The sequence below is a fragment of the Caretta caretta genome, chromosome 5 (genome assembly GCF_965140235.1).
Source record: "Caretta caretta isolate rCarCar2 chromosome 5, rCarCar1.hap1, whole genome shotgun sequence".
Classification (NCBI taxonomy): domain Eukaryota; kingdom Metazoa; phylum Chordata; order Testudines; family Cheloniidae; genus Caretta; species Caretta caretta.
Window position 1 is genome coordinate 113,091,303 of NC_134210.1, and position 27,904 is coordinate 113,119,206.

The 27,904-nt window shown below is 40.8% G+C and overlaps 2 protein-coding genes across 9 annotated transcripts in view; one reads left to right on the forward strand and one right to left on the reverse strand.

Moving 5' to 3' along the window:
- The window catches only part of DENND4C (DENN domain containing 4C), a 117,981-nt gene extending 99,804 nt beyond the window's left edge, over positions 1-18,177 (forward strand). For all 8 annotated transcript variants that reach the window (XM_048849614.2, XM_048849616.2, XM_075128821.1 and 5 more), the window contains 7 exons: positions 1,099-1,281; positions 2,968-3,157; positions 4,786-5,031; positions 7,822-7,939; positions 9,901-10,054; positions 12,434-12,498; positions 12,850-18,177. In XM_048849614.2, coding sequence (XP_048705571.2) covers positions 1,099-1,281; positions 2,968-3,157; positions 4,786-5,031; positions 7,822-7,939; positions 9,901-10,054; positions 12,434-12,498; positions 12,850-12,986 — 1,093 coding nt within the window. In that variant the 3' untranslated portion in view covers positions 12,987-18,177. The remainder of the gene's footprint in view (positions 1-1,098; positions 1,282-2,967; positions 3,158-4,785; positions 5,032-7,821; positions 7,940-9,900; positions 10,055-12,433; positions 12,499-12,849) is intronic.
- A 1,783-nt stretch (positions 18,178-19,960) lies between these two features.
- On the reverse strand, positions 19,961-27,896 carry RPS6 (ribosomal protein S6). The gene is made up of 6 exons (XM_048850840.2): positions 27,753-27,896; positions 26,649-26,780; positions 23,438-23,648; positions 22,478-22,624; positions 21,012-21,169; positions 19,961-20,102 (listed from the first exon to the last, which is right to left on the reverse strand). Exons 1-6 carry the CDS (start codon positions 27,756-27,758, stop codon positions 20,007-20,009), a joined length of 750 nt encoding a protein of 249 aa, XP_048706797.1. The 5' UTR covers positions 27,759-27,896; the 3' UTR covers positions 19,961-20,006.
- Between the last annotated feature and the right edge of the window lie 8 nt (positions 27,897-27,904).

Below are 27,904 nucleotides of genomic sequence, written 5' to 3' on the forward strand. Positions count from 1 at the left end.
CGTGGTCTTGATGTAGCAAATCTCTTTATTGTGAAATAACAAAATATTGTTTTAAGTGGTTACTTTAAAAAAAAAGTCCACTTTGGTTTCGGTATCTCTGCAAATGGCAGAGCAGGGTAGCATGTGGACTAACTTTGCATGTTTGGTGTTCTCTCTCTGTATTTGTAGTAATGTGAGAGGGATGTCATAGATTCATAGATATTAAGGCCAGAAGGGACCATTATGATCATCTAGTTTGAGCTCCTACACAACACAGGCCACAGAATCTCACCCACCCACTCCTGCGATAATAAACCTCTCACCTATGTCTGAGCTATTGAAGTCCTCAAACCATGGTTTAAAGACTTCAAAGTGCAGAGAATCCTCCAACTAAATTGCTAGATAGGGACACTTTTTTCCTGAAAAAATGCTGCTAAAATTAACAGGAAAGATTCTTCCTGCACAGCCTCGCCCCTGGAAGCAGCTGTGGCAGCGTAAAAGGACAGGAGAATCCCTGGATCTGGACAGGGGAGAATTCTCCTGGCATAAACACTGCAAAAGCAGGGCTCTCATAGGTGGGACCAATGGTGGGAAAGATGGGGCTCCAAGACATAGCACTACCAAGTTTTTGGGCAGGATTGCCAGCCATATGCAGTTTACTTTGGACTGACATAATGTAGGCAAGCCCCACGGGCTGCCTAAGTTATGCTGGGGGCTACACTGGCCACCAGAAGATCCCAGAATAAAGACACAAAAGGTATCTTAATGTCACTTTAGTTCCATCTTCCCCCGAGTGCGACTTTTGTGCTGTGACTCTTAGAGGTCCAGTACAAAATTACACCCTATATTAGAAAAAAAAATCTGCTATATTCTAATTTGTGCTTTGAGTTGCAACAGTAACAAGAACTAAGGCTGTGATCCTGTAAAGACTTCAGTGGCATTCTGAAGCTCAGTGCAAGTCTTACTGTTGTGATTTTGGAGGGGATTTTATGTACAGTTCTTTTTTCTTTTGTATGTTTGTAATTGTAACTATTTGGAAAATAAACTTTTAAAAACATACATAAACTTATGCGTTTAATGCCTTTTTTCCCCTTTTCTCTTGGTCATGTCACTGTTTAGCTTTTTTCTGAAACAAAGTACATCTGGAGATAGTTTACATAGTGGAAACATTCCATTAACCACGGATCCTCTGGAGCAGAAACCTGTGTCCAGTCCTGCTGTTGCTGATTTGATCAGTTTTTCAGATCACCCAAAGCCCAACCAGACCATAGCTGAAGAAACCAGCTCTGCAACTGAGCAAAGGTAGAGGGGAGAAAGGAGAAAACCGTTCTTAGTTTCTAAACAAAATACTTTGTGATGGTACCATTAGAAATTACTAGCACTTTCAATATTGTCTCTCTTGTTGAAAAGTGAAAATTTAGCATACTGTTGTCCCACTGTATATTAAACGCTAGTGTGCCAAATATGATATAGAAAAGTCATTCTTACTATTATCATTGGTTGGTCTTCCCTCACTTTTTGCACCTTGTAAGAATAATTGTTAGCAAATTGCTTTAAGTTCATCTCTGTGAATTAGTGTCTTAGAAGCAGTCTGCCTATAGAACTGCAGTTGAATCTGATAATTAAGTTATACATGAACTTGGAGCAATTTCCCAAGAATTTTAACATGTATTTTTAAAGTTATTTTAAGCATGAATTTTTCCAGTATGTAAATTAATACAGTTTATTATATTATGGAAATAATCAATTTGTTCGGAATCATCTCTTTAAGGTAAGAGGTTTTGCTTAGCATAAGCAGTTCTGTAATATGCAATTTTAACGCTGTCATAGAAAAGCTATCACTCTTGTGGCAGTTTGTGAAGAAGCATGAGGGCAGTAGCCCTATGTTGTGTGGAAGAGGTGTAGAACTGGTTTTAAAAAAAAAGACAATTATTTTACATGGGGGGGGCTTTTGTTAATTGAATTTTCAACAAAATTTTTATCTAACTCAAATTTAATGAAAACTTTAAAATTTTACGTTTGGAAAATTTGAGTAGCACCAATTATGCCCTTGTGAGTGAGACTCTTAAGGTGTGAACATGACCTATTTTATTGTGTAATATTAGTTAATCTTATGCTCAGAGATTTAAACTGGTTTATCATCTTACATTAGTACTTCTTAACTCTATCACAAATGTCTCAGTGGAGCCAAACAGATAATTTGGAACTAAAATTTTATCCCATGAATTTAGCCCCTCTCCTGCTGCAAAATATCTGGAAGAAGACTGATTGATTTTTAGAAAAATCAGTTTGTTCTGGAGTAACTAAATTTTTAAGATTTTTCAACTGTGTGCAGTCCAGTGATTCCAAATAGTTCTGAGAGTAGTCATTGTGTGCTGTTTGTGATATGAGCTGCATTGGTTAGTTATGACTGGTCAGATGAGTCACACAGTATTGCTTCAGTTCCCTGATGGCAAGAGTGTGGGAGCACTTCTAGCATGACACTAAAATTAAGGATTTTTGCAAACATTTATGCATGCCATTTATAAACCTGCTTTCTGTGAACATTTGTGCATAAAACTCAATTGCATGACAGAGAAAGCAAACGCAAGGGAAGTTGAGGTAAAATGTGAGCATGACCAAAATAAATTCATCTTAAATAGTAAGTATGTATTGATAGAAAATACCTTGCATTTCTTGTCCAGCTCTGTTTCTAAGCAAGGTGGCTGCACTAGAGTAATAGGTTGCATAAGGGCAGGTTTTAGTTAAAAACTTTCAAGTGCTTTTCACAGTTGATACAGAAATGTTCTTTTAAAATGTGACTTTTTTTTTTATATTGTGCTGAGTTTTTCTGTGGAATAGTGTTGTGCCAACCCAATGACTGAGGCTTTCCTTTCCATAGAAAACTACATGGGACACCTATGGGAGAATCTTTCTCTGGTTACTGTCGGTCAGTAGGTGTTGCTGAGTAGCAGTATGTTAACGTGTTCTCTTCTGAAACCCAAATAGTGATGTGCCAGAAGAACAGAGTGAAGGCCCCAGGGCTCTGAAGAAGTCTGTTATCAATTCATCAAAACGAGGAGCATCTTTGACTCGGAGCCATAGTGTCGGAGGCCCTCTGCAAAATATTGATCTCACACACAGACCATCTCATGGCATTTCAACAGTTAGTCTTCCAAATAGCTTGCAAGAAGTTGTGGTAGGTTGCAAATAAGATGTTTGATGTGAAGAGAATCTAACCCAATGCTAATAAATTGCTTCCTGAACGACATCCTGAAAGATCTACTGCTGCTTGCCATTCTTGAATACTGTGGGCACTACCGGGCTCAAATATATATTGACCCTTTCCCTAAGAGTAAAGTATTTTCTTCTAAGGGCTCGGCTATGCTCGCAAGTTAGAGCGCATTAAAGTAGCCCCAGGCTCACGCAATTAAAAACTTGATAGCATGTCCACACTGGCGAGGCACTTAGAGCGCCTGGACTCTGTAGCTGGAGCGCTCCTGGTAATCCACCTCCACGAGAAGCAGAACGCTTGCTGCGCCTTGGCTGAAACGCCCCAGCATCAGTGTGAATGAGGTGTTGCATTACTGCACTGCGATGGCCTCCGGAAATGCCCCATAATCCCCTTGAGTCAGTTGGCCACTCTTGTCCTTGTTTTGGAATCAGCTGCAGGAATGCGGATATGCCCTTTCAAAGCTCTGTTTCTGAGAGCCGGCTGCTTATCTGCCCTGGGACAAAGCAACCATTAGTGTGGAATGTTGCTTGCTATGAGTGTGAGAGAGAGAGGGGCGGAGGGGAGGGGGGTCTACTGCTATCTGAATTTACAAGACAGCAGGCTGACACTCTCTCAGCCCCCCTAAAAACCCACTCTCTCCCCTCACATAGACACAACACACTCCCTGTCACACTCCACCCCCACACTCCATTTGAAAAGCATGTTGCAGCCACTTGCATGCTGGGATAGCTACCACAATGCACTGCTCTCTGTGGCCTTGCAAGAGCTGCTAACGTGGCCGCGCCAGTGCACTTGAATCTGACCATGTGGACACACTGCAGCGCTTTCCCTACTGCGCTCTCCAAGGGCTGGTTTAACTCATAGCGCTCTAAATCAGCAAGTGTAACCATGCCCTTAGTGTGTCTAGATATCTTAGGTTTTTCCATGGTTCAGTTGCTCTGACATGGTTGAAGGATTGACTTTCCTGTATACATTTTAAGTAGTGCTTCTTGATTTGAAATTCTTACTCTGGAAGTACAGACTTTTCCTTAACCTTTCTAAAGGGATCAGAAATTTATAAACAAGTGACCAGCATTCTGGAATGGACCATCTAATAATAAAAATAGCACATTATTCCAAGAGGTATATGCAAGTCATTCCCTTCACTTACCGCCTGTCCTCCCCACCAAAAAATGGTTCAGATGGTTTCTCTTGTGGGGAGAGAAGGGGGTGGGGGAATGGAGTTCATTACAGTAGGTACTTCCATGTTAAACAAGGATGTGTCTCCTTCTGATGGACTTAGTGGCTGCTGGTCAACGGTGAAGTTTCTTTCCCATTTAAGCTGCTTCCTGGTGGACTCACATTATAATGTGTTGCAACATTGGTTTTTAATCTGTAGAGCAATTATTTTAACAAGCTCTGCTTTTGTGAGGAAAGAGAAGGAAAAGTTCAGAAATCAAAACCGACAGCCGCGGTATAGCTGTAGTGCATTCGTTACTTCCAAAGACTTAGAAATGTTAGTTCTGCAGCAGTGCAAGTTAAGATTGCTATGAGAAATGATCCCCAAAAGTATTTCTGGGGGCCGAAAGTAACAATTGCTGCTCTTCTTTCAGGATCCTTTACGGAAAAGGCCCAATCCGCTCCCTCTGTCTGTACCATATTTGAGCCCTCTGGTGCTACGTAAAGAGCTCGAATCCTTGTTAGAGAATGAGGGGGAACAAGTGATTCACACATCCACATTTATCAACCAACATCCCATCATTTTCTGGAACCTAGTTTGGTATTTCCGGCGCTTGGATCTACCTAGCAACTTGCCAGGACTCATTCTGACATCGGAACACTGTAATGACGGGGTGCAGGTAGGTGCCTTAACAGTAATTGGTCATGCACAAACATTGCAGCATATTGAATTATTTTTGTTTATAGAAAATGTCAGAAAAAGCTTGCTTGACGATAGTTTAAAAAAATCTAGATTTTTTTTTTAATACCAAATTGTATGTTTCTATTTCTAATATTGGTAATAGGATTCCTTTTACATGAGCTATCTTGAATGATGATGAGTGAAAAGAGCACTTGGCTGCTGGTCAAACTGTTCTCTAGCCATGGCATCTGATGGGTTTCTCCTCTTCTCTCCCCCGCCCACTTCTGGAGTGGCTGCCTGGGAGTGGGGTGCCACTGAGCCCGCCTGACCCACCAGCCTAAGCTCCTTTTACACTGTATTGCTGAGGCAAGGCAAGCCCTCCCTCAGGTTTCAGACTGCACTTAAACAACATACAGGTAGGGACGCACCCAAATGCAGCTATTCATACAGATGCTGAGATCAACTCTGCATGGGAAAGCTTAGCTAAGGAACTGCCCAGTACTCAAGTGCACACCCCCCTCTGGAGTGTAAACCCAAAATTGTACTGTCTTGCACTGCAGAGAGAACTGTACAGCATAAGCTCATGAAATTCACCCCCTCCCTCAATGTGGAGAGGGATATATGCAGCTTTCTGCCCCAAGTTATGATTTTCACACACTGGTTTTAGACCAAACAAAACAAGTTTATTAACTACAAAAAATAGATTTTAAGTGATCATAGGATTTAGCAAACAGATCAAAGCAGATTACCTAGCAAATGAAACAAACATGCAATCTAAGCTTAATATACTAAAGAAACTGGTTATAAGTAGCAAATTCTCACCCTAAATGTTGTTGTAGTCAGATTGCAGAGATTCTTGAAGGCAAGCTGTATTTGCTTGCAGCTTAAATCTCCGGATATTCTTTTACAGGCCAAACAACCCTCTTGCCTGGGATCAGTCCTTCTCCCCTAGTCCAGTCTTTTCGTTCTCATGTGTTTCCAGGAGTCCCCTTTCTTGGGTAGGGAGTCAATGAATAAAGAACCACAATGGTGATACTACCCTGCCTTAAATAGTTTTTGCATATGATAGAACTCCTTTGTCTCCCAGTGTGATTCCTACCCCTGATCACTAGAAAAACACTGGTATCATCATGGAGTCCAGTACCAGGTGACTTGGTCACAAGTCCCTGCAGCCATAACTCAAAGGCTGTTTGCAGTGTCCCCAGGAAGGCTTCCCAGGAAGATGGGAGATAAGCATCTTCAAAGGCCTATTGTTTTTCCTAGTGGCCTTTCCCAGCTGGCCATCCAGACCGATTGCATTCTGTCTAGTGGGCATTCACCAGGTGTAAACACATTTGTAATAGATGCATAGACAATATTTCTAACTTCAGAGATAAAAATGATAACATGCATACAAATAGGATAATCATATTCAGTAAATCATAACCTTTCCAATGATCTCGTACATGAACTATCTTGCATAAAATACATCTTAGTTATGCCATAATCATATCTCTATGAAGAATATGGGGTATAATGCCACTACATCCTTTTATAGATTTTCAAAAGCTACTAAGTGAGATTCTTCTCAATGGCTGCTGATAGCCGGGGTTAGAAAGAAGCTCTGGGGGAATTCTAACAACTCATGAACAGCAGCTTTAAGTTATAACACATCACAGCAAGGCAGATTCCCTACCACACTGTGAAATCTCTTTCAGATATTGGGCTGGATTCCATGCTTCATTCCACCAGTTTTTTGTTATCATAACTTCATTGAGTCACATCAGTATAAAAATGTAAGAAAAGACTAGAGAATCAGGTGCATTATTTTCTGGCATTTCATCCCTTCTTTTAAGGGCCAGATTTTTTCAAAAATAGGTACACATCTGACTTCTGCACGTGTGCCAAATGTGTATACTAGAGGTCATCAGGTATTTGAACTATGTAATGGACTAGCCTGTCGAGATATGGCTGAAGCCCCATCACTTGGGAAACTTTACAAGCTAAATTGGAAAATACACTGTATTATCAGGAGAAAGCCTACACTGACTGGGAATGAACTACGCAGCTTTCTTGTCCATCTCTCACTTCCAATTCATGCAGCAAGTGCATAGTCAGAAGGCACTTCTAATTTTACAAAAGTTATGAAAAATTGAGCTGTAATTATAAGTTTCATGTGTCTGCGATAACCAACCCACTAGATGTGTGGTGTTACTAGGGATAATTTGTGTTCTTAGTAAATATCTGTGAGCAGCTGCCTTTCCCAACCTGCTGTACAAACAGTCCCACCTGTTACAGAGTCCAAATGCTCTCCTTTCTTGGAGCTTGGAAACCAACAGAAGGGTAATGTAAAGCCTTTTGCAGCAGGATCACCATCTGCTAGCAGGCACATACTACCAGCAGCGTAAGGACCATCTTTTTGTTTGCATTTGTACAGTGCATAGTTCACTAGGGCCATGGTCTGTGACTCAGGCTCCTAAGTGTTCATGCAATACAAATAATAATACATTTATATCAATACAGCCTGTGTAGATGCCCAGTACAATTTTTGGTTTAGCTTATATCACGCAGGAAGGGGTTTAAGCTAAGTCAAAAAAAGCCACTTAGTACTGCAGTGCAGACAATACACTATTTAATTCCTACCAAATGAAATCTGCAGTTTAGCCTCTCCATTTTTGTGTCTCAAAATGAATAGCACAAATCTTTTCAGCAACAGAGATAAGAAATAACACTTTTTGGCCCTGCTATCAAGTTTTTAATTGCGTGATCCTGTGCTGACCTCTTTAAACTTCTCTTTTCCTCATTCTAGCTTCCTTTGTCATCTCTGTCTCAAGATAGTAAGTTAGTATACATCCAGCTACTGTGGGACAACATCAACCTTCACCAGGAGCCTGGAGAGTCTCTATATATATCTTGGAGAAATCTCAGTAAGTGAAACAAGTGTGAAAGAGAGCATGTGGGATGGGGAGTGAGAGGTGACACTAAACATTTCTTTTTACCTTGTGGCTTCTTTACAGATTCTAAGCTCTCCACTGCAAGAATGGTCTTCCCCTGTGTTTGCAAAGCACCCACCACATTTTGAATGACAACACAATGTAAACAATGTGAAACCTGATATGAAAACATTTGTTGTCTTCCTCCTTTATATACACATTGCAGTATTCTTTGCATGTTTATATATCAGGTATAAAATAGGGGAAGGGTTTGATCAGATGGCAGCGTGTACATAAACTTCAGTAAGGGCATGGGTCTGAACTTTCTTGCTGTGTTACTGACCTGTCTACCATATCAGTACAACCGTGAAAGGGAAGAACCGCTACAAAGGAAAATCTTTCTAAAATAAAATTCTTTGCTTTTGTTTTTTAAAATAAATAGTTGCCACCTTTCTGCACCCTGATTTACCATGTGTAGTTATCGTGTTTATGCTGTTAGCTTCCATTCACATGGTTTTCCACTATAGCAGGAGAGTTTTGAAACATGCATGCTTAGTGTACTATGTACTCTTATATCACATGTCTCAAATATTTTCTTGGTGCATGAGCTGTTCTACTTGTCTTAACTTTAAGAAATTATCTCAGAGCTGTAAAACACCAAGGAAGAAGAGCTCCCTCCCCAAAGGAGCTTTAAATCTAAGCAAACTGATTGAACCAAAAAATGTACTGGGAGAACCAGAGGAGGATGATAGTGTCATTTGCTTTGTTTTTGTTTTATTTAATAAGAGGTTGGTGACATCCATATGAAATATGAATGACAATTTGAATCTTCCAATACTTTATCTATAACTCTAATTCGCACACCCCCAATACAAATTCATACAATGTAAATAAGGGAACAAAGGGTTTGTTTTAAATGTTTTTTGTGCTGAAAAACTGGCCAAATAATGCCGTTGAGAGAACCTGCAGTAAATTCAGAAAATATCTGGAAAACGGGAAAATATGTTCACCAAATGCACTGAATCCTGCTATCCTTTATATCCAGGTTATCATAAACTTATTGGAGTGATCGCTGTGTCTGACGTGACTTTTTCATCAACAAATGCCCCTTGCTTGCAGCTTACTGTGCAACTTTGCTATGTGTTGATTCTGCCTGTAATCTAAACTCCATTGTCCCCTTGATGCACTGTTTTTTATTAAGTCAGTTCATTGTCATTTTGGAAACACCAGTTCATGCACCAGAACATTGTGGTAAATGTGTAAATGCCTGACTAGATCAGCTGCTGATGGTCATTATTGCAACATTTCTGTTTCAGCTTCAGTATCGCTACACTAATGGTAGCCCGTAGCCAAAATTTAGCAATGGCAGCTTCACTTCTCGTCCTTTACAAACTGTTCTTAAAGGCAGCCTGATGGCATAAATATTACTAACTTTATTTTCTTTAGAATGCACTTAACCGTCTGTTCAATTTGCAGCCCACAAACCTATGCAGCATAGCTGAAACATGGTAGCCTTCAGCCACATGCATCAAACACATCTGATTGTGTGTCTGTTTCCAGGTGTAACACAATCAATGTGTTTGAATTCAATATAAATTAACAAGATACTGTAGCACTAAAAAGAACCCTTTTTATATCCGTGTCGATAGACAAAGATTTTGTTACAAAAATATACATGTCAAGAACTGGAGCCAGTTTGGTCTCTTGTGCTTCCTTGTCAGGACATACTCAGAGTGTGTATGCTTTACACAGTCTCTGCCACAATAAAGGATGACAGAATGCCTAAATAGGCAAAGACATTCCATTGTAGTGGAAACTTCTGCAAGATGGGCAAAATTTCTCTGCACACAAAGACCACATATTTCTTGTACTCACCGCATGTTTCATGAGAGTGAGACTGTTTAAGAATTACATCTGTTTTTGTATTGGTCTGAAATGCTGCTTTCTCCCACCAGATTTAGCAGAGAAGAAATCATCCATAGCTTCAGAAGATCAGCAGGCAACAAGCACTTTAGTGGAGAACATCAAACTGAGCATTCAACACAACAATGTTGTTGAACCCATCAAACTCCTTCTGCGGAAAGTTAAACCAGATGTCAAACGACAAAGGTAAAGGGACAGTGTTTTCTGTTATCTTCCCCCACGGTCCTATCCAAACCTACACCAGGATCACGTACCATTTAAGTGTTGTAAAGGCCTCCCACACGTGGCTATAGAACAGTCAACCCCCTCTGACACTCCCAGTCAATACACATGCTACAGCCACATGTTTAGGGTCAGATTTTCATACGGGCACTTTAAGGATCTCAAAGATTCTGGCTTGTGTAGATCTACTCCTGTGCAGGTAGTTGCTGCAGTTATTTGCAAATCCGGTAACTAAGCCCCCAGTTGTGTACACAAAAACTGATTTTTTTACGTAAGTGAAGTAAATATGCGTGCAAAAGCAGATACAAAATATGTGGAGATCTTGGTCCTCGATTTACATTTTGTCATTGAAACCTTTACATTGCAAAGGATCTGAAAGCACCCTACGAACTATCTTTATAACCACTGAAGTTCAGCTGCATGCGAGTTGCTGGTTGGAGGAGTCAGCACTGCATTTTGCACAATAGTTTTGATTAAGGGTAAAAACTGGCATCTGGAGGCTTAGGAATATTTATTACCCTTATTCCTAGGGTTACTTTCAGGATCCCAAAAAGAGGATGCTGCCAGAGGGGGTATTTATGGGGGTGCTGAAGGGGTGTATGTACTAGGAGAGGGTATTTGGGGGAGTACCTGTGTCCTATAGGTGCCGTCTCCATGGGTGTTCCAGGGCTAGAGCACACACCGGCAGCCAGCTTCCCCCCAGTGACTCCTGCCCACTGGCGGCCCCACTGATAAACTTCTCCCCCTCCCTCCTAGTGCCTCCCGGCTCCTGCAATCAGCTGTTCCGTGCGGGGAGGAGCAGGGGCCGGGGCATGTTCAGGGGAGGGGATGGGAAGGGGAGGAGCGGGGGTGGGACCTTGGTGAAAGGGGTGGGGGAAAGAAGGGGTGTGGCCAAGAAGGGGAAGGGCCTGGGGCCTTGGGGAAAGGAGTGGAGTGGGGGCAGGGCCTGAGCGAGAGTTGAGCACCCCTGAGCAAAGGGAAAAGCCAGAGCCTCTGCTGTGTCCTCAATCTTGAGGTGGGGGCAGTGTTGCTCTGTCTCGGTGGCGGGCGGCTGGCACAGGGCCAGGATGCTGCACCAGCCGTCTGTCGCTCCCTGCCTCTCCCACCTCCCCAGGGCTTGGAGGCAGGACCTGGGTGGGTGGGATCCGGCAGCTGCAGTCTAGGGACCGATTGGTAGCTGGGGCAAGGTTGAAAGTCTCTCCTGCAGCAGGCTCTGGCTCCCTTTTTGTCTGGCTCAGCAAGCAGGGTTTCCCTGTCTTGTAAAGGGGAATTTTGTGTGCCTGGGTGAGGCTTACCTGTCTGTGCTTCTCCCACTCTTTCTGTAGCCAGGCTGACAGTTTCCTTCTTTCTCCTACAAAGGCTACTCAGTACCAAGTGGTGCATGTTTGTTTGCACGCTTGCTCTGAGTGCATGAGAACTTCAGTGACCCTTTCTCTAAGGAGACCTGGGATAGGTCCAGTCAGCTGCCTCCTTTTGGGGATGACTCCCGGAGCTTCTTGATTGGCTCTTCTCTTCTGCCTCCCCTCTTCCCCCCCTTCTGGAGAGTAGAGGGGCTTACATAAGCAAAAGATAAAAGCAGTTTTTTTCCAGTGTAATCAACAGACCAGATGTAGGCTGTTCCCTTTCTTCATTCAGGCACAATCTAGATTGATTTACAAAGAATACAGTGACTGTATGAAACCAAGAGGCCAGCTCTGTGTCAGTTTCTCATATTGTGCATATGTCTTTAATTCTTCAAGCCTATCCCATTCTTAAGTGCATACTGACTGAAATACAGAAACTGTGTATTTTCAGGGTGTTAAAATGAAATCGCTTTATTCATTAATACAGTCCCTACTTTTTTTGCTCCGAGTTCCATACACCTGTTTGTTTAATTTGTGGATAATTCTGTTCCAGTGAAAATTTGACATCCTGAAACTAAACACAGATAACATTGCCGATTCCAAATATCAAAAAATCATGAGAAATTTAAAAATGAGACTTTAAAAATACGTTTTGGGTTTTATTCACTTGCCTTGTAGTTTGTGAACCTTGGGGGGGGGGGTCACATTTTTCAACCTTTTCTCCACAAGCATGGTGACTAAAACATTTTTTTAATGAAAAGATGAGATTTTTTCATATAAGCTCTTGACTCCAGGAGCTGGGCTCAAAGAAGCACACCAAAAACTGCAGGACTCATAAAATCATGAGTTGACAACACTGATTAACAAGCCATTTATAGTACAAATAAGATTGGAAACATAGTTAAAGCTGTGTTTTTATAGGCGATAAACATGCTTTCAGCATTGATTTCTTGAGTGTAGTTTGTACTTTAATTGACTCACATTTTAAAATATTTTACAGGAGTTTTTATAGAGAAATCCTTTTCCTGTCTTTGGTGTCTCTTGGGAGAGAGAACATTGACATTGGTAAGTTGAAAACATTGTGAAATGTACATGTTTATTTGCACAAATATATTCAAGAGAAGGCACAGTCCGTGTGGACTGATATAGGATAGCTAGCTTCAAAAAAATTGGCATTTGTTTCAGGGGTTTCTAAGCAGCTGTTCAATTGGCAGACTTCCTTACTTCAGGATGAATGAACTAATGAATACTATTACAAGTTTTGCTTTTGTGATTCTCAGTTACTGCTTATTTAAAACAGCTATATCTGGCAGAGTGATAATTTTAAAAAAAGAAACTTTATTTTTGTGGAAATATTTATGGTGTGCACTTGAAGTCATTTAAGCAGCACTTTCACCTATGCTCTCTGTATTCCAGAGGCCTTTGACAGTGAGTACAGACTTGCATATAAAAGTCTAACGACAGAGGTGCTTGAGAAGATGCAGAAAATAGATGCACCGCCAAGCAGCAGTGTGGAGTGGTGCAGAAAATGCTTTGGAGCACCTGTCATATAAAAATGAGGGAAGAGGTGATGGAACGTCACAAAACAGAAACAGATGGGACAGAAACTGAGCATATGTAGATTTGGATTCAAGTTCCTAAAAGAAGACTAAATCCAGCAAGTTGTATCCAGATCAAATCTCTCTTTGGGACAAGTTCTGATTTTTTCTTTTGTCATCTCATGAAATAGTGTAAAGTGCTATAAAATACCTTAAAACTTCTTAATACCAAGGATATTCAGTTCTTGAATGGCTTATCTGCTTTAACTTTATTTTTCTGTATATATTTGTTTCTTCTTGCTTGTCTGCCATCTTCTTCATCAAGTGGTTGAGAAGGGAGATGGTGGCTCAATAAGAGCATTTAGTTGGTGGCTTTCTTAAGGACCATCAATACTGAGATATTTTATAAGTGTATGTTTTGGATTGCCTTTCTAGCCCAGTAGCATGTTAAGTGCACTGGTAAAGCGGGATCTGTTTGTTGCATATAGGTGCAGCATGTTTGTACATATTTATGGAACCCTTGAATTGTGACTTGCCATGCAGCTATTTTAGACAGGTCACGATACCAAACAATAGCTTTAGTTATTATCTTTCTTTTTGACAGTAGTCCTTTCCCGGTTAATAATTTAAATCTGTGTTGACTAACAATAACTCTTCCATTTTGGCAATCTTATAAAACTTTAGCTTTTCTCTATTCAGTGACCTGCTTCATGAAATTAGATATACTCTGACTATATTGCATTGTTCTCCCAAACAATGATGGGCTTCTGCCCTGAGCAGCTTGGAGATGGGTGTCTTTCTGCAAGCTACAGAGATAGTTTAATGAAACTAGGGTGCAAAAAGGTTTTGACATAAATATTGACCAGAAATGAAGATTCCCCCCCCCACCCCCCCCCCCCAAAAAGTGCCCCTTGGGGTGAACTTGCAGCTTCAGGCACTATTGCCCCATACCTGGTATCTTTCTAACCTATGGGATAATTATTTTGCACTGTAGGTCCAGATTGTATATCTATATACAACTCTTAAAGTTGTGTGTACAGAGAAAAATTGAAGAGCTCAAAGGACTGGTCTTAAAAGTTAAAACCATGTTTAGTTGATTGCCAGTAGATGGAAAGACTCGCACCTACTTGACAATATTTGTCATGTCCTCTGCAAGATGAAACTTAGACATTGGTCTTTGACTTAAATGTTTCCATAACTAAATTACATGGCAACATATGTGGATAGCCCTGTTGCTTCTGCTTCGATCAAATGAGCTGAATCAGTACATGTCCATCCCTTACTAAGGAGGTCACTCCTGGAAGAAGCAACTGAGAGAAGGCATGAAAGAATTATTAAAATAATGTGACTTAGGCATGTTCTTACTTTCAGCTTGAATGTAATCTGCTCATACTACTCCCATGCCAGCATCTTTACTTATTTTTCACACTTCAGTCATTTTAACTCTTTACAGGGGCACTAGGATCTCATTGAAAATGCCAGTACCTGAACCCTTCCTCAGAAACGTCAAAGTACTTTTAACATGCTGCTGACCTAACATTTTTATAAGATGTGTGTTCCTTCAGAGAAATGGATTTTGCACTATTTATCAGAAAATATTTTTGGCATTGTAGGCTGGATGCTCACAATAATAATAATAATAAAAACAACAACAACAACAAAAAAACCCATAGTAATTGGTGATCCTAGGCCATGTTAGTATATTAAGTTCATTTGGTTCAGCCTCCCTCCATGAAAATATTCGGCATTTTCCATTCTCAAAAGCAAAAAAGCACAACCACAGTACAAGAACTTTATCTCAATTCTTCTGTCATTTTTAGCCTTTTGAGTTCGTTTGTTGTTTTGCAGATTTCAGACCAACTCAACAATGAGTAGAGAGCTGTTTTCTTATACTCACCTGTGGAATTGGTGCTTGATTTTCTTCTCTGCTCCCCTCCTCACCAATGTAATTAATTGTTCATATTTTAAATTTAAAAATCCCTGTGAAGCATGCTCTTGAATACTTACACTTGCATTATAGTAGTTGCTAATCTAAATAAGTTTTATACAAATAGCAAAGATTGTACCTAATACTTTACTTTAGTACTGGCTTTAAAAGTACAGCAGCACAAAAATTAAATTATTACCTCTCATTGATAGTCCTAAATAATAAGCAGTTAAGCCTTATGGCTCCTTGGAGCAATTTAAATAGCAATACTCTTTGAGCATCCTAAATATTTAGCTACCCTTATTTTCCCCAGCTGCAGAAAATCTTTACATGTTGTTTTGCCTATTGGCTAATAATGAAATAAATGGATTCCTTTTTCACCCTCAGACATAATTGTAGATGACAATTTTAATCAATTTGCTTTGTTTTAACAGCCCTCCCATATGCATTGCTGCAAATCTTCAACAATATGACACTGGGCTTGCATAAACATCCAGAGTAGCTTGTGTGTCATGGTATCTAGCACTAAATGTTTGTTTCCTAAGGCTAATGAGATAAAAACGATACTCTTATGATCCTGGATCATTCTTGAAGAGGATTTAATGTCCCTGGATTTACTACATCACACTGATTTCTCTGCATGTTATAACATAGTCTCTATTCTGTTGTACATACCTGTTTCCCAGCTAGCTGAAAGCGCTGTCTGAAACTAAGTGAAGTCAAGTCAAAAACCCCACTTACAATTACTTTCCAACTTAGAATCCAGGACACATTGAGGACTGTTGTTTTGTTGTTGAGTTTGGGTTTTTTTAAACTGCTTGGTTTTTAATTCTAGTTTTTAATAGCTGGTTAACTAGCTGACTCTAGAATAGATTTATGCAGGAGAAAGTGAAAGTCCTCAAGGTGATTATGTAATCACAGTATTTCATCTAACATGCAGCTAGATTTGCTCACAAGAGGGCTCCTCGTAAGTTGCTGCCTCCTTCTGTCCATGTATCACTTCCTGTTCCTCCTCCTCCTCCTCCTCCTTTGACTTCTTTATGTGAAATATTTAGCTGCAAACATTAGAGATTGAGGCAAATTGTCCTACAGCTGGATTTTCAGAGATGAATGCTTACCTAATCTGAATATGCAAACCCTCATGACTGCATTTGGAAAACAGGTATGGCACCTGACTCGACTTGAATGCACATTAATACCCATATGATTGAAAATCTGACTCAAAATGCATGAGGACAATTCCTTAAAACTTTACTATTTGCATTTTAAATGGATTCCCCCACCCCTCCCTTGAGGCACTAAAGACATTATAAATGTTTCCCTGCAAATTAATAACCTAATAAACTTGGGGGGGGGGGGGGGATATGAGTAAAATCGGAAGCTGCTTGACTAAGAATTAACATTTTGAACTATATCCCCCAATGATCTAAATTACCATACATCCATTGTGTATGAGTGAACTTCCCCCAGATGTCATCCAAAGAGGAATCTGAGTTCAGCCCTAGTTCTTTCCTTCTACATAAGCAGGAAAATAAATGCCTTGTTAACTTGGGAATCCCCGGCTTCCAGAGGCAGAACAGTTCTAGTCTGATGTAACCGGCAGCCAAGGATGGGATGGAGATGCTTTCATTGTATACATTTTGGAACCCTAATTAATAATCATAATGGTTGCAGATGATTATTACCTGAAGAGCTTGCTATTGGGCTGCACAAAGTCAGGGTCCAAACCAAAATGATCACATAGGTGGAGCTGGGCACAACTTGGTTGCAAGCATGCTGAAGTGTGTGAGAGATGTTAAAAGGAGCTTATTAGGATAAAACAGATAATGAACACAGGAAAATCTCTTTGAATTTACGTAGTCTTTAAAATTTTGGACTACTAGTTAACTATATGGAGAGAGCAATGTATTTTGCAATGTTCATCCAATTGTAAATGTACCAAACCTGCCTTGTTTCCCTTTATGAAACAAAATAGCTACATTTTCTGTAAAGTTAAATGGGATCTTTAGCAGTTTGAAATCAAGATTCTCAATAGAGAACTTTTTTTGTGTGTTGGATGTGCAGAGTGAATAAACTCTAGAACATTACAAAGATTAATTGTAATTATTGTAAATGAAAATGCAATAGATTCCAAAAAGTTTGTGTATATAGAACAAATAGCAAACTATACTGTGCAACATACCATGAAAATAGTAGAACATCTGTGTACAATGCTGATGCTATTGTCTTCATATTTTATATAATACTAGTTAAAAAAATAACATCTTAATTGAAAAATTGTGTTATGTAGAAAATGTATCTTAAACTAAATTATATTCCACTTTCTCAAAAAACTAAGTTAGTTGTACGTATAGCTGAATTTCACACGTTGGCTAAACTCTTAATTCACATTGCGTTTGTGAATTACTAGATTTTTTTCCACCCTAATTGTGATGACTTTCTGTATTGCCTCAAATTTACGATATACATGTACCTTACTTAGCTTGAGTTTACTATTTTCATAGAAATAACTGCAACATGGGGTATGTTTGCAAAGAGTGTATTAGACCATAGAAATCTATATTTTTAACTGTTTAAAAACTTTAAAAAAATATAACTGAGGAATCCAGCCTAAAGTAGAAATTTGTTTTTAAACATTGATCAGTCATCAATTTCTTCATGCAAATAACTGTATTTCATTAACTATTGAATCTTTTTATTGAATTAATGATAGCCTTTCCAAATAAAAATTCTTTCATTTAACAATTTGAAACCTTCAGGTGCCTTCTGTATATCAGCTTTTCCTTGTAGACCTTTTCAGAAACAACCGCACTCCCTTGTAAACTGTAAATGCTGAAACTGAACAGTTGAGTTGGGTAGTATTCTGATTTTACTGTGCTGTATTTTGTGATGCATATTAGAAAAGAAACAAATTGATATTTTTTCTTTCATTCTGCATCAATCAATGATGCAAAAAAAAGGGATTATATTTCCTGTTTTTACAAGCACACTGAACTCCTTTTAGGAGCTTAAAAATAAACTAGGTTAATGAGGATAAAATGAAGTAGTGTGAATAAATTATCAATTTACTAAATGAGTTGGGAAGTTTTCTATTAATGCAATATTTGCACTGGTTTAGAGTCTTTGAACTGTTCAAAAATGACATCCATTTACTGTGCTTTGATCTAACAATTATTTCTCTAATATTTTTGTACATTTGACAATGTTTCTTGGTGCTTTGTTCTGAATTTTGTATAGCTAAGAAACATCTATTTCTCCAAATAAAATATGTACAACTGCTGTCTGGAATGCCCTTTTTAGTTCTATTTTTGTCATCAAATTGCTTTAACAGCAATAAACTTAAAATGGTGGGTTCAGCTTGGGCAAGTGTACAGCGTACTGACATTTTAAAAAAGAAAGTCATCACCCTCCCCAGTTAATCCAGTTTTAGCTAAAAACTTAACTTTGAATTACCCAAACTGTGTGGTGTTATACCCACAATAGCTGTGACTCCACTTTGAGCAGATGCTGGATTACTATATATGGTAACATTAATGCCTTTATCAGTCTGCAGTTTAGCAGAGATGTTTGCTGTGGAAACCTGAATTCAGTGGATGTGTGAAATTTCAACCATATAATTACAAGGTAGCCTTAATGAAAATTTGTCAGCCTAGGCACACAAAGGCTGTTGCTTTGATAGTCATGGCTTTGTCATTGCAAACAATTGAAGTATTGCTTGAATCAGTCAGTCTTGCTTGAGACCTGGAAAGTATGTTTCTATAGAATAACAATGTTAAACTATTTTAATGGGCTATGCTAGACCAAGTACTGAAAGTTTAGTCTTGTTTACTAGCAGGGTGTCTGGGGTGACAAATGGCATGATTCTTTCTGGCGAGTGGGGAGAGGATTCTAAAAATCAAGGTCCTTGCCATGGAATTATGGCCATAAATAACTCCTGCAGCTTTTAACTATAATACTATTCTAGTCACCTGTCAGGAAAGAAAATTACTTGCTGCAAGCCAAGAAAAAGGGCAAACAATTCTGCAATGGTGCATAAAATGCACTCCTTTTTTGGAATTTCAGTGTTGGTGCATTTGACTGAGTGAACATTCTGATAAACTCACATGTGAAATTGTGAACAGGTCAATATGTGAACAAGTCAATACTGTATAAGTTAAAGGCTTTATCCAAACATTTAGAGGGAGGAAAAAATTAAATTTAACTGGCGGTGGTTCCAGATATGTTCCCCTTCAGGAGCTCTACTACCCCCTCCCTGCATTGAACTGTTTGTTGGACATTCAAATAGGAACTGCCCCCAGCCTCCCCATCTAGTGTCCCCCATGCACTAGCTATACCACCCTCCCTGCATCCCCACCCCCCTCCTCCTACCTCAGTGCAGCCTGCTCCAGCCAGGGTCACTGGACCTGCTTGGGGGGTGGGTGTGTGTGGGTGTGTGTGGGCACAGCACTAAGCACCCTGGCCTCCTGCCAATGTTTCTAGGCCTGATCCTGAACCACTCCATTTTTGCACCCTCCTGCTGACTACCTAGGGCAGGTGCCCCTCCCTAGTTATGGCCCTGAGAATATCACAGGGGCCATAGCTGTGCTCTGACTGGGCAGCAAGTGGCTCACAGGTTGAAAACCACTCCTCTACTGCCTATGTTAAACAGGTCAAACCATCTGGCCTAAATCTGTCCTTTGAGAAGATGCTTGTGTGCATGTTTATTTTGCCTTTGTGCTAAGTAGGAGAAGAGACCATGGATAGAGAGAAATAAGCCTGTAATGCAAATGGTTATAGAAGGCTTCTACATCAGATTTTGGGAAAAATTATGTAAAAACCCATTCGAGGTAAAGAGGAAATAATGCTAGCAGTATTGACTAGAAAGTGAGTTTATTCAATCTAATACTTACAAAGATTGGTATTACTAATTTAACTACCCTAGATGTGACTGCATGAAGAACCTTCTCTGAAAGAACTACCTTTTTGATGGGAGTTACGTTACTTTCCCTATTTAACAGTGGCAAAATAAAGTCTAAGAGCAGAGCATCACTACAAACATATTTTTACTAAACACACTGAAAAATTCAATTTCACCATAAAAGATTTATTTTCTTAATCATTTACATCTTTTACTTTTGGCTTGACTCAGATTTAGATGTAGAGGCCCTCAATGAAGACAGTCGTCTTCTCTTGGCTATCTGCTCCTGGCGTTTTTCCTTGGCCTCCTTTAAAAAGAAAAGCAGCACCCAGTGAGTAATGCACAATACTGTTATAATTGAATAAGATGTATTTCTGTAAAGATGAAGAAACACACACTCTTGCTCATGACATCTAAAGCACAATCTGTGTCCAACTGGAAAGCAAGAACCCCTTTTAAACCTTCAAACTCTTGTTCCCGGTATTTTCCCCTCCCACAGCCGAATTCTAGATGCCCCTTTCTTGGCAGCTATATGGAAACAGCTCCATTATTTCTACTATTCAGCACAGCAATTTACACCCACACTACCATGGTGCTTTACTTGAACAATATCTTTTCTAAGATCTGTATTTTCAATGTATATTATCCCAGTTAGTCAACTTTGGAGCTAAGGAATTCAATCAATAATCCTTACCCTTCACAGGTGGGGTACTTGATTTCAACTCTCCAACCCTACCTGTACTGGGCCTTAAGAGTTCGGGAAGTGAGTTTAAAACACTGTTCCAGTTAAGTCAGTTTAACATTGCTAGTTAAGACAATTATGTTCAAGGGCCAGTATTTTACATGGGGTCCCCAGCCTACAATGTGATTGCTAAAAAACTGTTATACCAGAACATCCAATCCAAACTGTCAAACTACATTAGAAAATGGTTTAACTGGAACAGCATTTACATGCAGCTTATGCATGTAATGTGGACAAGAGGTCTCATTACTCCTAAAATGGTTAAAGAAAGCTTGAGCAATGTAACAAATTGTGCTGAATAGCCAGTCTATCATTAGAGCTAGCCAGGCTGCTATCTGCTTGTGAACTCCTGAAAGGCGCAGCACAGAAGTCTTTACTAGTCAGTGTAGGAGTCAGATTTTGTTCTGTAACAGACTGACTGCTGTGGTGCTAGAGAGCTACCTCCATAGCTGTCTTCAAAAGGAGTAGACATACCTTCATTCTCTTGGCCAAAAGCTTAGCATATTCTGCTGCTTCCTCCTTGTTCTTCTGAGTTCGTTGCTTCTTTAGAGCAATACGTCTGCGCTTATGTTGCAGAACTCGGGGAGTCACCAATCGTTGGATCTTAGGAGCCTTGGTCCTGGGTTTCTTGCCTAGGAAGGAAATGAATTTACTAGTAGAAAAGCTTATATTTAGTGTTTATGGAAATCAAACAGAAGTGTTCAATAGTACAAACAAAGAACCAAGTTCCTCTGCAATGTGTTTCTGTCTTATTTTGCAAACTCAGGTCTTTGATTCGTTTTAATATGTCAATAGTAGTTTTGATGCTTTCAATAGTTGTTGCATTTGTTTGCAGCAGATTTTTCAAAACACAAAGCATCTGAACAGTACAGCTATTCTTCCCTCCCGTTTAACTAGAGGGGAAGTCTCTAAAACATTTAGATGATTGAGCACAAATCACCCAAAAGTCAATTAGGATTATGTTCAAAATCCCTTGTTGCTTTTGAAAGCCCTCCCCTAACTAGTATACATCTTAATCAAGCTACTCTTTTAGCATGACAGTCTGATCTGTTGTATATACATCTAGAGAGGCCTAAAGTTTAGTCAATTAAAAAGAAATCAAGCTGTTTTAAGTATATCAAACTCAAGACCTGCCAATTTTCATGAATAGCCACATCTTCCATTTAAAAAGTCCTGTGTGCGACTGAAATAGATTACAAAGTGCTGTAAAATACAAAGTAAACTAACAATTCTGGTTATCGTAACTGCAGGTGTTGTGTGAATAGCTAATTTCAGATAAATGATCTTTAGGTTGACTGTCTCTTTGACTTGTTCAATGAAACATTGAACTATTTTCTCAGGTCACCTTCAATATGGTGCAGAAGTAGCAGGATGCAAAAGGCCAAAGCTGTGGGGAGAAGTATTCAAGGTGACAAATACATTCTCATTACAAAGAGCACATCACTTAAGCAGCACTGCTTCCAAGCAAAGCTAGTTTTGTGGCCCAAGATGCTACTGAAGCAATTGGAAAGTCTAAATTTGAAGGGGGTCTGACTTTGTAGCACTTAGATTGCCAAAGAATCTATTTGGGTTTAAAAAAAATGTTCTGTGGGAGGACTTCCAACCAAAGTAAGATTAAAATGTCAGATTCAGCCTCAATTCATTGATTGAAAATTACATTGTGAACCAGTGGTACCAACAGATGCATCTAGAGAATCCACCAGGTCTTTAACAGTGACCTCCCCAGTGACTTTTTGGGGACTAAGAAAGGGTGCTCTAGCTAAAACTTATCAATACTAATTACTGATACTTGTCAGTGCTTTTATGGACAGTGACCTCAAGATCTAGCTGGTAGAATGTTTTCAGATAGTGTGATTTTTAAAGTAGGGTTTCTAATCACTGCAGAAGTGTGGCTGCCTGTTGTAAGTAACAAACCCACAAAGTTGCAGAATCTGTCTCACCTTCCTTGTTCAGGGGTTTCCTCACCACATACTGACGCACATCATCTTCTTTGGAGAGGTTAAACAGCTTGCGGATTCTGCTAGCCCTCTTGGGACCAAGTCGACGAGGCACAGTGGTATCTGTCAGTCCAGGAATATCCTTCTCACCTTTGGGAAAATTGTCAGATTAGTTATCCTTCTAGATTTTAATGCTGGGGCTGCTTGGAACTAAGGCTATGTCTACACTGCATCTTACAATGGTGCAGCTGTGCTACTGCACCTACACTGTTGTAAGGTGAGCTGTGTAGCCATTCTTTCTTGCCAGGAGAGAGCTCTCCCAGCACCAAAATAAAACCACCTCCAGCAAGGGGTGGTAGCTTATCCCTGGGGAGCATGGCTCCTGCTGACAAAGCACTGTCCACACCAATGCTTTTCTCATCATTAAAACCTGTCACTCAGGGGTGTGTTTTCACACCCCCGAGCAACAAAAGTTAAACATGCCAGTGCAGACAAAGCCTAAGACTGTGTGTACTTGCCAAAATTCCAACACACATTTGTTTGAGCCTGACAGTAGTTACATATTTAAAAAAGTTCACATTGATATTAAAGATAGGGCAATATTTGAGCCTACTAGCCTTTGTCTCAAGTCGACCCCCAAGCTTTACTATCAATTATTGTGAAAGTTTCACAAGATTACTTCATCCTATCATCCTTGGTAGCAATAAAAACATTTCAGTTTAGAAATGGACCATCTGTTAATCACCAAATGCATATTGAACTACTGTGTTGGTTAAATGGACCCCTCCCACCTATATATTAAGCCATGTACAGTATAGCTTACTTTCTTTCACATCAAATACAAAATGACAAGAGTCTAATTTGCTGTGTGATCTTAGGTATAAAAATAATTATTTCAGATCTGACGAGTAGAATTCTTAGGAGTCCACCAGTGTTTCAAGCTCTTTCAAGATAGATTCTCACCTTTCTTTACGATGACCAAATTCAGGACGCTTAAGTTTGCATCAACAATGCAACCCCGGACAGATTTGCGTTTTCTTTCTCCAGTTCTTCTAGGGCGATAGCAGGAGTGGCCCTTACTGAGCAGCAGGCGGACACGTCCATGGGTCAGAACACCTTGTTTCATGGGGAAGCCTTGTTTATCATTGCCACCACTGATGCGGACAACATATCCCTGTTAAGATGACGACATCTCAGCACATCATATTCCTTTAATTGTCCTTAAAAGGATTTGTTTCCATCAAACAAGAAAAGTCAGCACACCCGTCTTTTATAAATTCCATAGTTGTGTTCTTTGTACCTATGCCTCCTTGTAAAACAGCCTCCATCCACAAGTGTTCCAGACAATTTACATGCAGCATGCCACAGACTTGCTTTCAACAAATCTAATTCACTGTACAGTTTCAGTGCCAGTGCTGGACACAAACATGACCGCAGAAACTATTCAAAGAGTCTTGCTGGTCTCATATTGAATTAGTGGCCTTTCAAAGTCTCTTCTAGTGCATCGCCTTTAGGAGCTATGGAATAGGTATTCTGAGTACACTGCAGCTAAGACTGTTGAATGACAGTAACACTAACCATAGGCAAAACAGCAATGGGTCCCATCAATTTAGTAGGATTTGTAGAACAAATTTTTGTGTGTGGGGGGAAGCTTTAAAAATACCCTAGCATCATTTTAGCCCCATATCAATGGAGAGCACAAGTCTAGTTTACATGCAAATTTTAGCCAAAGTCATACTAAGTTGAATTTTGTTTAGTGCAGCTTGAAAGTACATTTAGAATCATAGAATATCAGGGTTGGAAGGGACCTCAGGAGGTCATCTAGTCCAACCCCCACTCAAAGCAGGACCAACCCCAACTAAATCATCCCAGCCAGGGCTTTGTCAAGCCAGGCCTTAGAAACCTCTAAGGATGGAGATTCCACCACCTCCCTAGGTAACCCATTCCAGTGCTTCACCACCCTCCTAGTGAAATAGTGTTTCCTAATATCCAACCTAGATCTCCCCCACTGCAACTTGCAACCATTGCTCCTTGTTCTGCCATCTGCCACCACTGAGAACAGCCTAGCTCCACCCTCTTTGGACCCCCCCCCCACTTCAGGTAGTTGAAAGCAGCTATCAAATTCCACCCCCCCACTCCTCTCTTCTGCAGACTAAATAAGCCCTGTTCCCTCAGCCTCTCCTTATAAGTCACGTGCCCCAGGCCCCTATCACTATAGCTATTCATTCAGAGATCAAAAGGGAATATTAACATTTAGATTAATCTTGGGTGCAATAATATCATTGTCTATGTGTCTCTTTAAAGTTTGTGATAAGGTAATTTATCCATTAAGTAGTTTATGTTGATACATATAGTTAATTACCAGTGAGGTTTAGGAAACAGAAGGTTACATCAAAAGCCTATTGTTCACCCAGGACTGTATGGTCAAGTGGCTGCTAGAAAACTGTATAAAAGACCCTTGGGCCCTGATCCTGTCATCTCAGATCTGCTTGAGGTTTTATGCAGGGGAAGCCTAAGCCATAAGGACTGAGATCCCAGTTCTGACTGGACCACGCTGATTATAAACATTGGAGTATAACCTATGAACTATTTCTGAAAAAACTCTTTGCATCTGCAAAGCTCACCATCTCTGCTATGAATCTGAATCTCAAGACTGACTCATGTCTGTACGTATTGTGACAAAGCTCTGTCCTTATCTCTGTGGACCCCTCATTTCCTGGCGGATTTCACAGTTTGACACTTGTTAATCAGAGGTCTAAACAATATGGTCTGAAATCCCAAAAACTTTTGTTCAATCTTCATGGTACAGTTTAACACAATGCTCGGTTTACAGAATGACACTTTAGTATGTCTATGCCAGGAAAATATAGATTTGACACAGCTGGCTCAAGCAATTAAGTCACTATTCTGAAACTTTATACCACCTAAAACTGCTATAACTTAAAGCAGCGGTTTTCAACTTTTCAGTTGCAGACCCTTAAATTCCAAATGAAGGGGTGGACCCCCCTCTGGAAATCTCAGTCTTCAGACTCCCTGGGGTCCATGGACTAACACCACATTGAAAACCACTGTTCTATGGTAATGATAGCCTTTCATGGACCACTTAGACAGTCAGACCCCAGGTTGATTACCATTACTTAAAGCAATTACAGAAAACATGGTTCATTTTTCTAGTTACTTTGTGGGCTTGACATTTACTTTCTCCATAATCTTTTCCCTGTTAGCCATTTGTGTTACAGCAGCATCTTGGAGGCCAAGGGTGATTAGTACCTCATTGTGCTAGGCTTCATATACATAGTGGGAGACCCTCAGTCCTAGAGAGCTTACACTCTAATGGGACAAGATAAGCCAAAGGCAGAAAAATTATCAGTTTTACAGATGGGGAACTGAGATAAAGAGATGAAATGACTTGCACAAGGTTGGTCAGCCTGTGGCAGAGCTAGGCACAGAGCCCTGATGTTTCACATCTGTCCCTGTCTTTAAACCAGGAAAAACTGTTCTAAAAACACCCTCTTTAGCAAGCAGATGAAAGCTTTGATATTAAACCTAAAACCTTAGTTTTAGAAATGTGTGTCCTTTAAGTTGCGTAGACAGTGTTAACAGTGAATTGCTGCCCACACTTTTTTTTGGGGGAGGGGGGCAACTGAGTATGTGCAATCAACCTTAATGATACCATTCTTAAATTAGAAGAGTGCCCTTTCCTACAGCTCAATTTAGGGTATAAATTCTATCCTCCAAATACTGATTTAGTGGTTTACTTTTAATGGAAAGCATTTTTCTTAATGTTTTACAGTTTCATTGCACAGCAAGACACTTCAGGTCTGCAAAGAGCATTAATTATGTTCCTTAGCAATGCCTGTTTTCCTCATTCCTCCATTCTAACAGCCAAGCTATAGGAGAGCAAGACCAAGAACAGCAAATAGGCCGCTGAAGAGAGCGGTGAAACAGATACTCTAAACACAACTTCACTACAAAAAACAAAAATTGTCACTCAAACTAAATGTAGCTTTAAGACACTTGTTTTCAAGACATCATTACACCAGGTTCTACCTACCCCATGCTCTCTATGCAAGTAGTGTGAGACACTGAATATTTACTCAGTTTTATTTCTTATGCCTCACTTTGCCTCTAATATGCCAAAAATAAGTTTTCAGTAGATTAGCCCAATTCTTACCTTCCATTCTTCACCAAGAGAATCAGCAGCAACTTCCGTGGCCATCCGCTTCTCATAGAAGGTACGCAATTTGCGCTCATCATCCACCTCAATGAGCTTCTGGCAGCCAGTGGCTGGGAAAGAGATGTTGAGCTAGGAACAAAATAAACCCACATATTTTCTAGAGCTAAACTCTCATCCCATGAGGCTCATATTACTTCCCACCCCCCAAAAACCAACTTACTATTTCCATTGATACTGTAACATTCCTTGTGGCTTGTTTCAATATTCTTAGTTTAAAACATAGTTAAAATCACACCCACTCCTCAATCTTCAGAGACTTACTGACTTCTGTTCCTCAGTCAGTCCACTCCTTTAACTGCTTCGCAAACTGCTTCAGAGTTAAACCTTAATGTCCTGAAAGCTATGTGCTCAAATGCTGCAAGCTCCTCAGGGCAGAACCAAGGCAGCAGGCTCTGGGGTCAGGGATAGCTCAGTGGTTTGAGCATTGGCCTGCTAAACCCACAGTTGTGAGTTCAATCCTTGAGGGGACCATTTAGGAATCTGGGGCAAAAATTGGGGATTGGCCCTGCTTTGAGCAGGGGGTCGGACTCGATGACCTCCTGAGGTCCCTTCCAACCCTGACAGTCTATGATTCTATGACACCCCCCCTCCCCGGCACTCAAGGCACGCTCGACAAGGCCTCGTGCACTGCCAAACGCCCGAAGCGACCCCGAGCTGAGGCTACAGAGGCCCCGCAGAGCGACCCCCCGGTCACCTCGCCCTTGTGGGGGAGGCCGCTGAGGCGCAGTAAGGACGGGACCAGCCCGACGACCCGCACCGGGGGGCTGCCCCAGGGAGCGCCCTTCAAACGGCCCCAGGGGATGTGCTTCGCCCCGCCGGTTCGGGGGGAGCTCGGCGCGCACAGGGATACTGGCGGGGGGGCGGGGCGGGAGCGCCGCCATGTTCCCTGCCCGCCCCCACGCTGCGGGCAATCCGTCCCCATCCGCCCCGCGGCCGCACTCCCCAGCCCCGGCGGCATCGCCTCCCGCAGGCAGTCCCGCTCCCAAGCGCCGGGGCCATCGCCAGCCGAGATGGAGGCGCCTGCCCGGCCGCTCGCCTCACCTTCATCCTCGCCGAGCCGCTCCCCTCGGCTCCGCCACGGCAAAAGAGGCCCTACTTCCGCTCACCCCGACACACATAGGCGCGCTGAGATCTCGCGAGAGAGCCGAGCGACATACGGCGGAGTCTCGCGAGACAGGGAGCGCGATCCTGAA

Excerpts from the sequence above, each read along its gene's own strand:
- RPS6 (XM_048850840.2), bottom strand. Across the intron at positions 21,170-22,477 it reads GAAACCCCTGAACAAGGAAG|GCAAGAAACCCAGGACCAAG; the intron begins GTGAGACAGATT and ends TTTCCTTCCTAG. Across the intron at positions 20,103-21,011 it reads TTTTGGCCAAGAGAATGAAG|GAGGCCAAGGAAAAACGCCA; the intron begins GTATGTCTACTC and ends TTCTTTTTAAAG.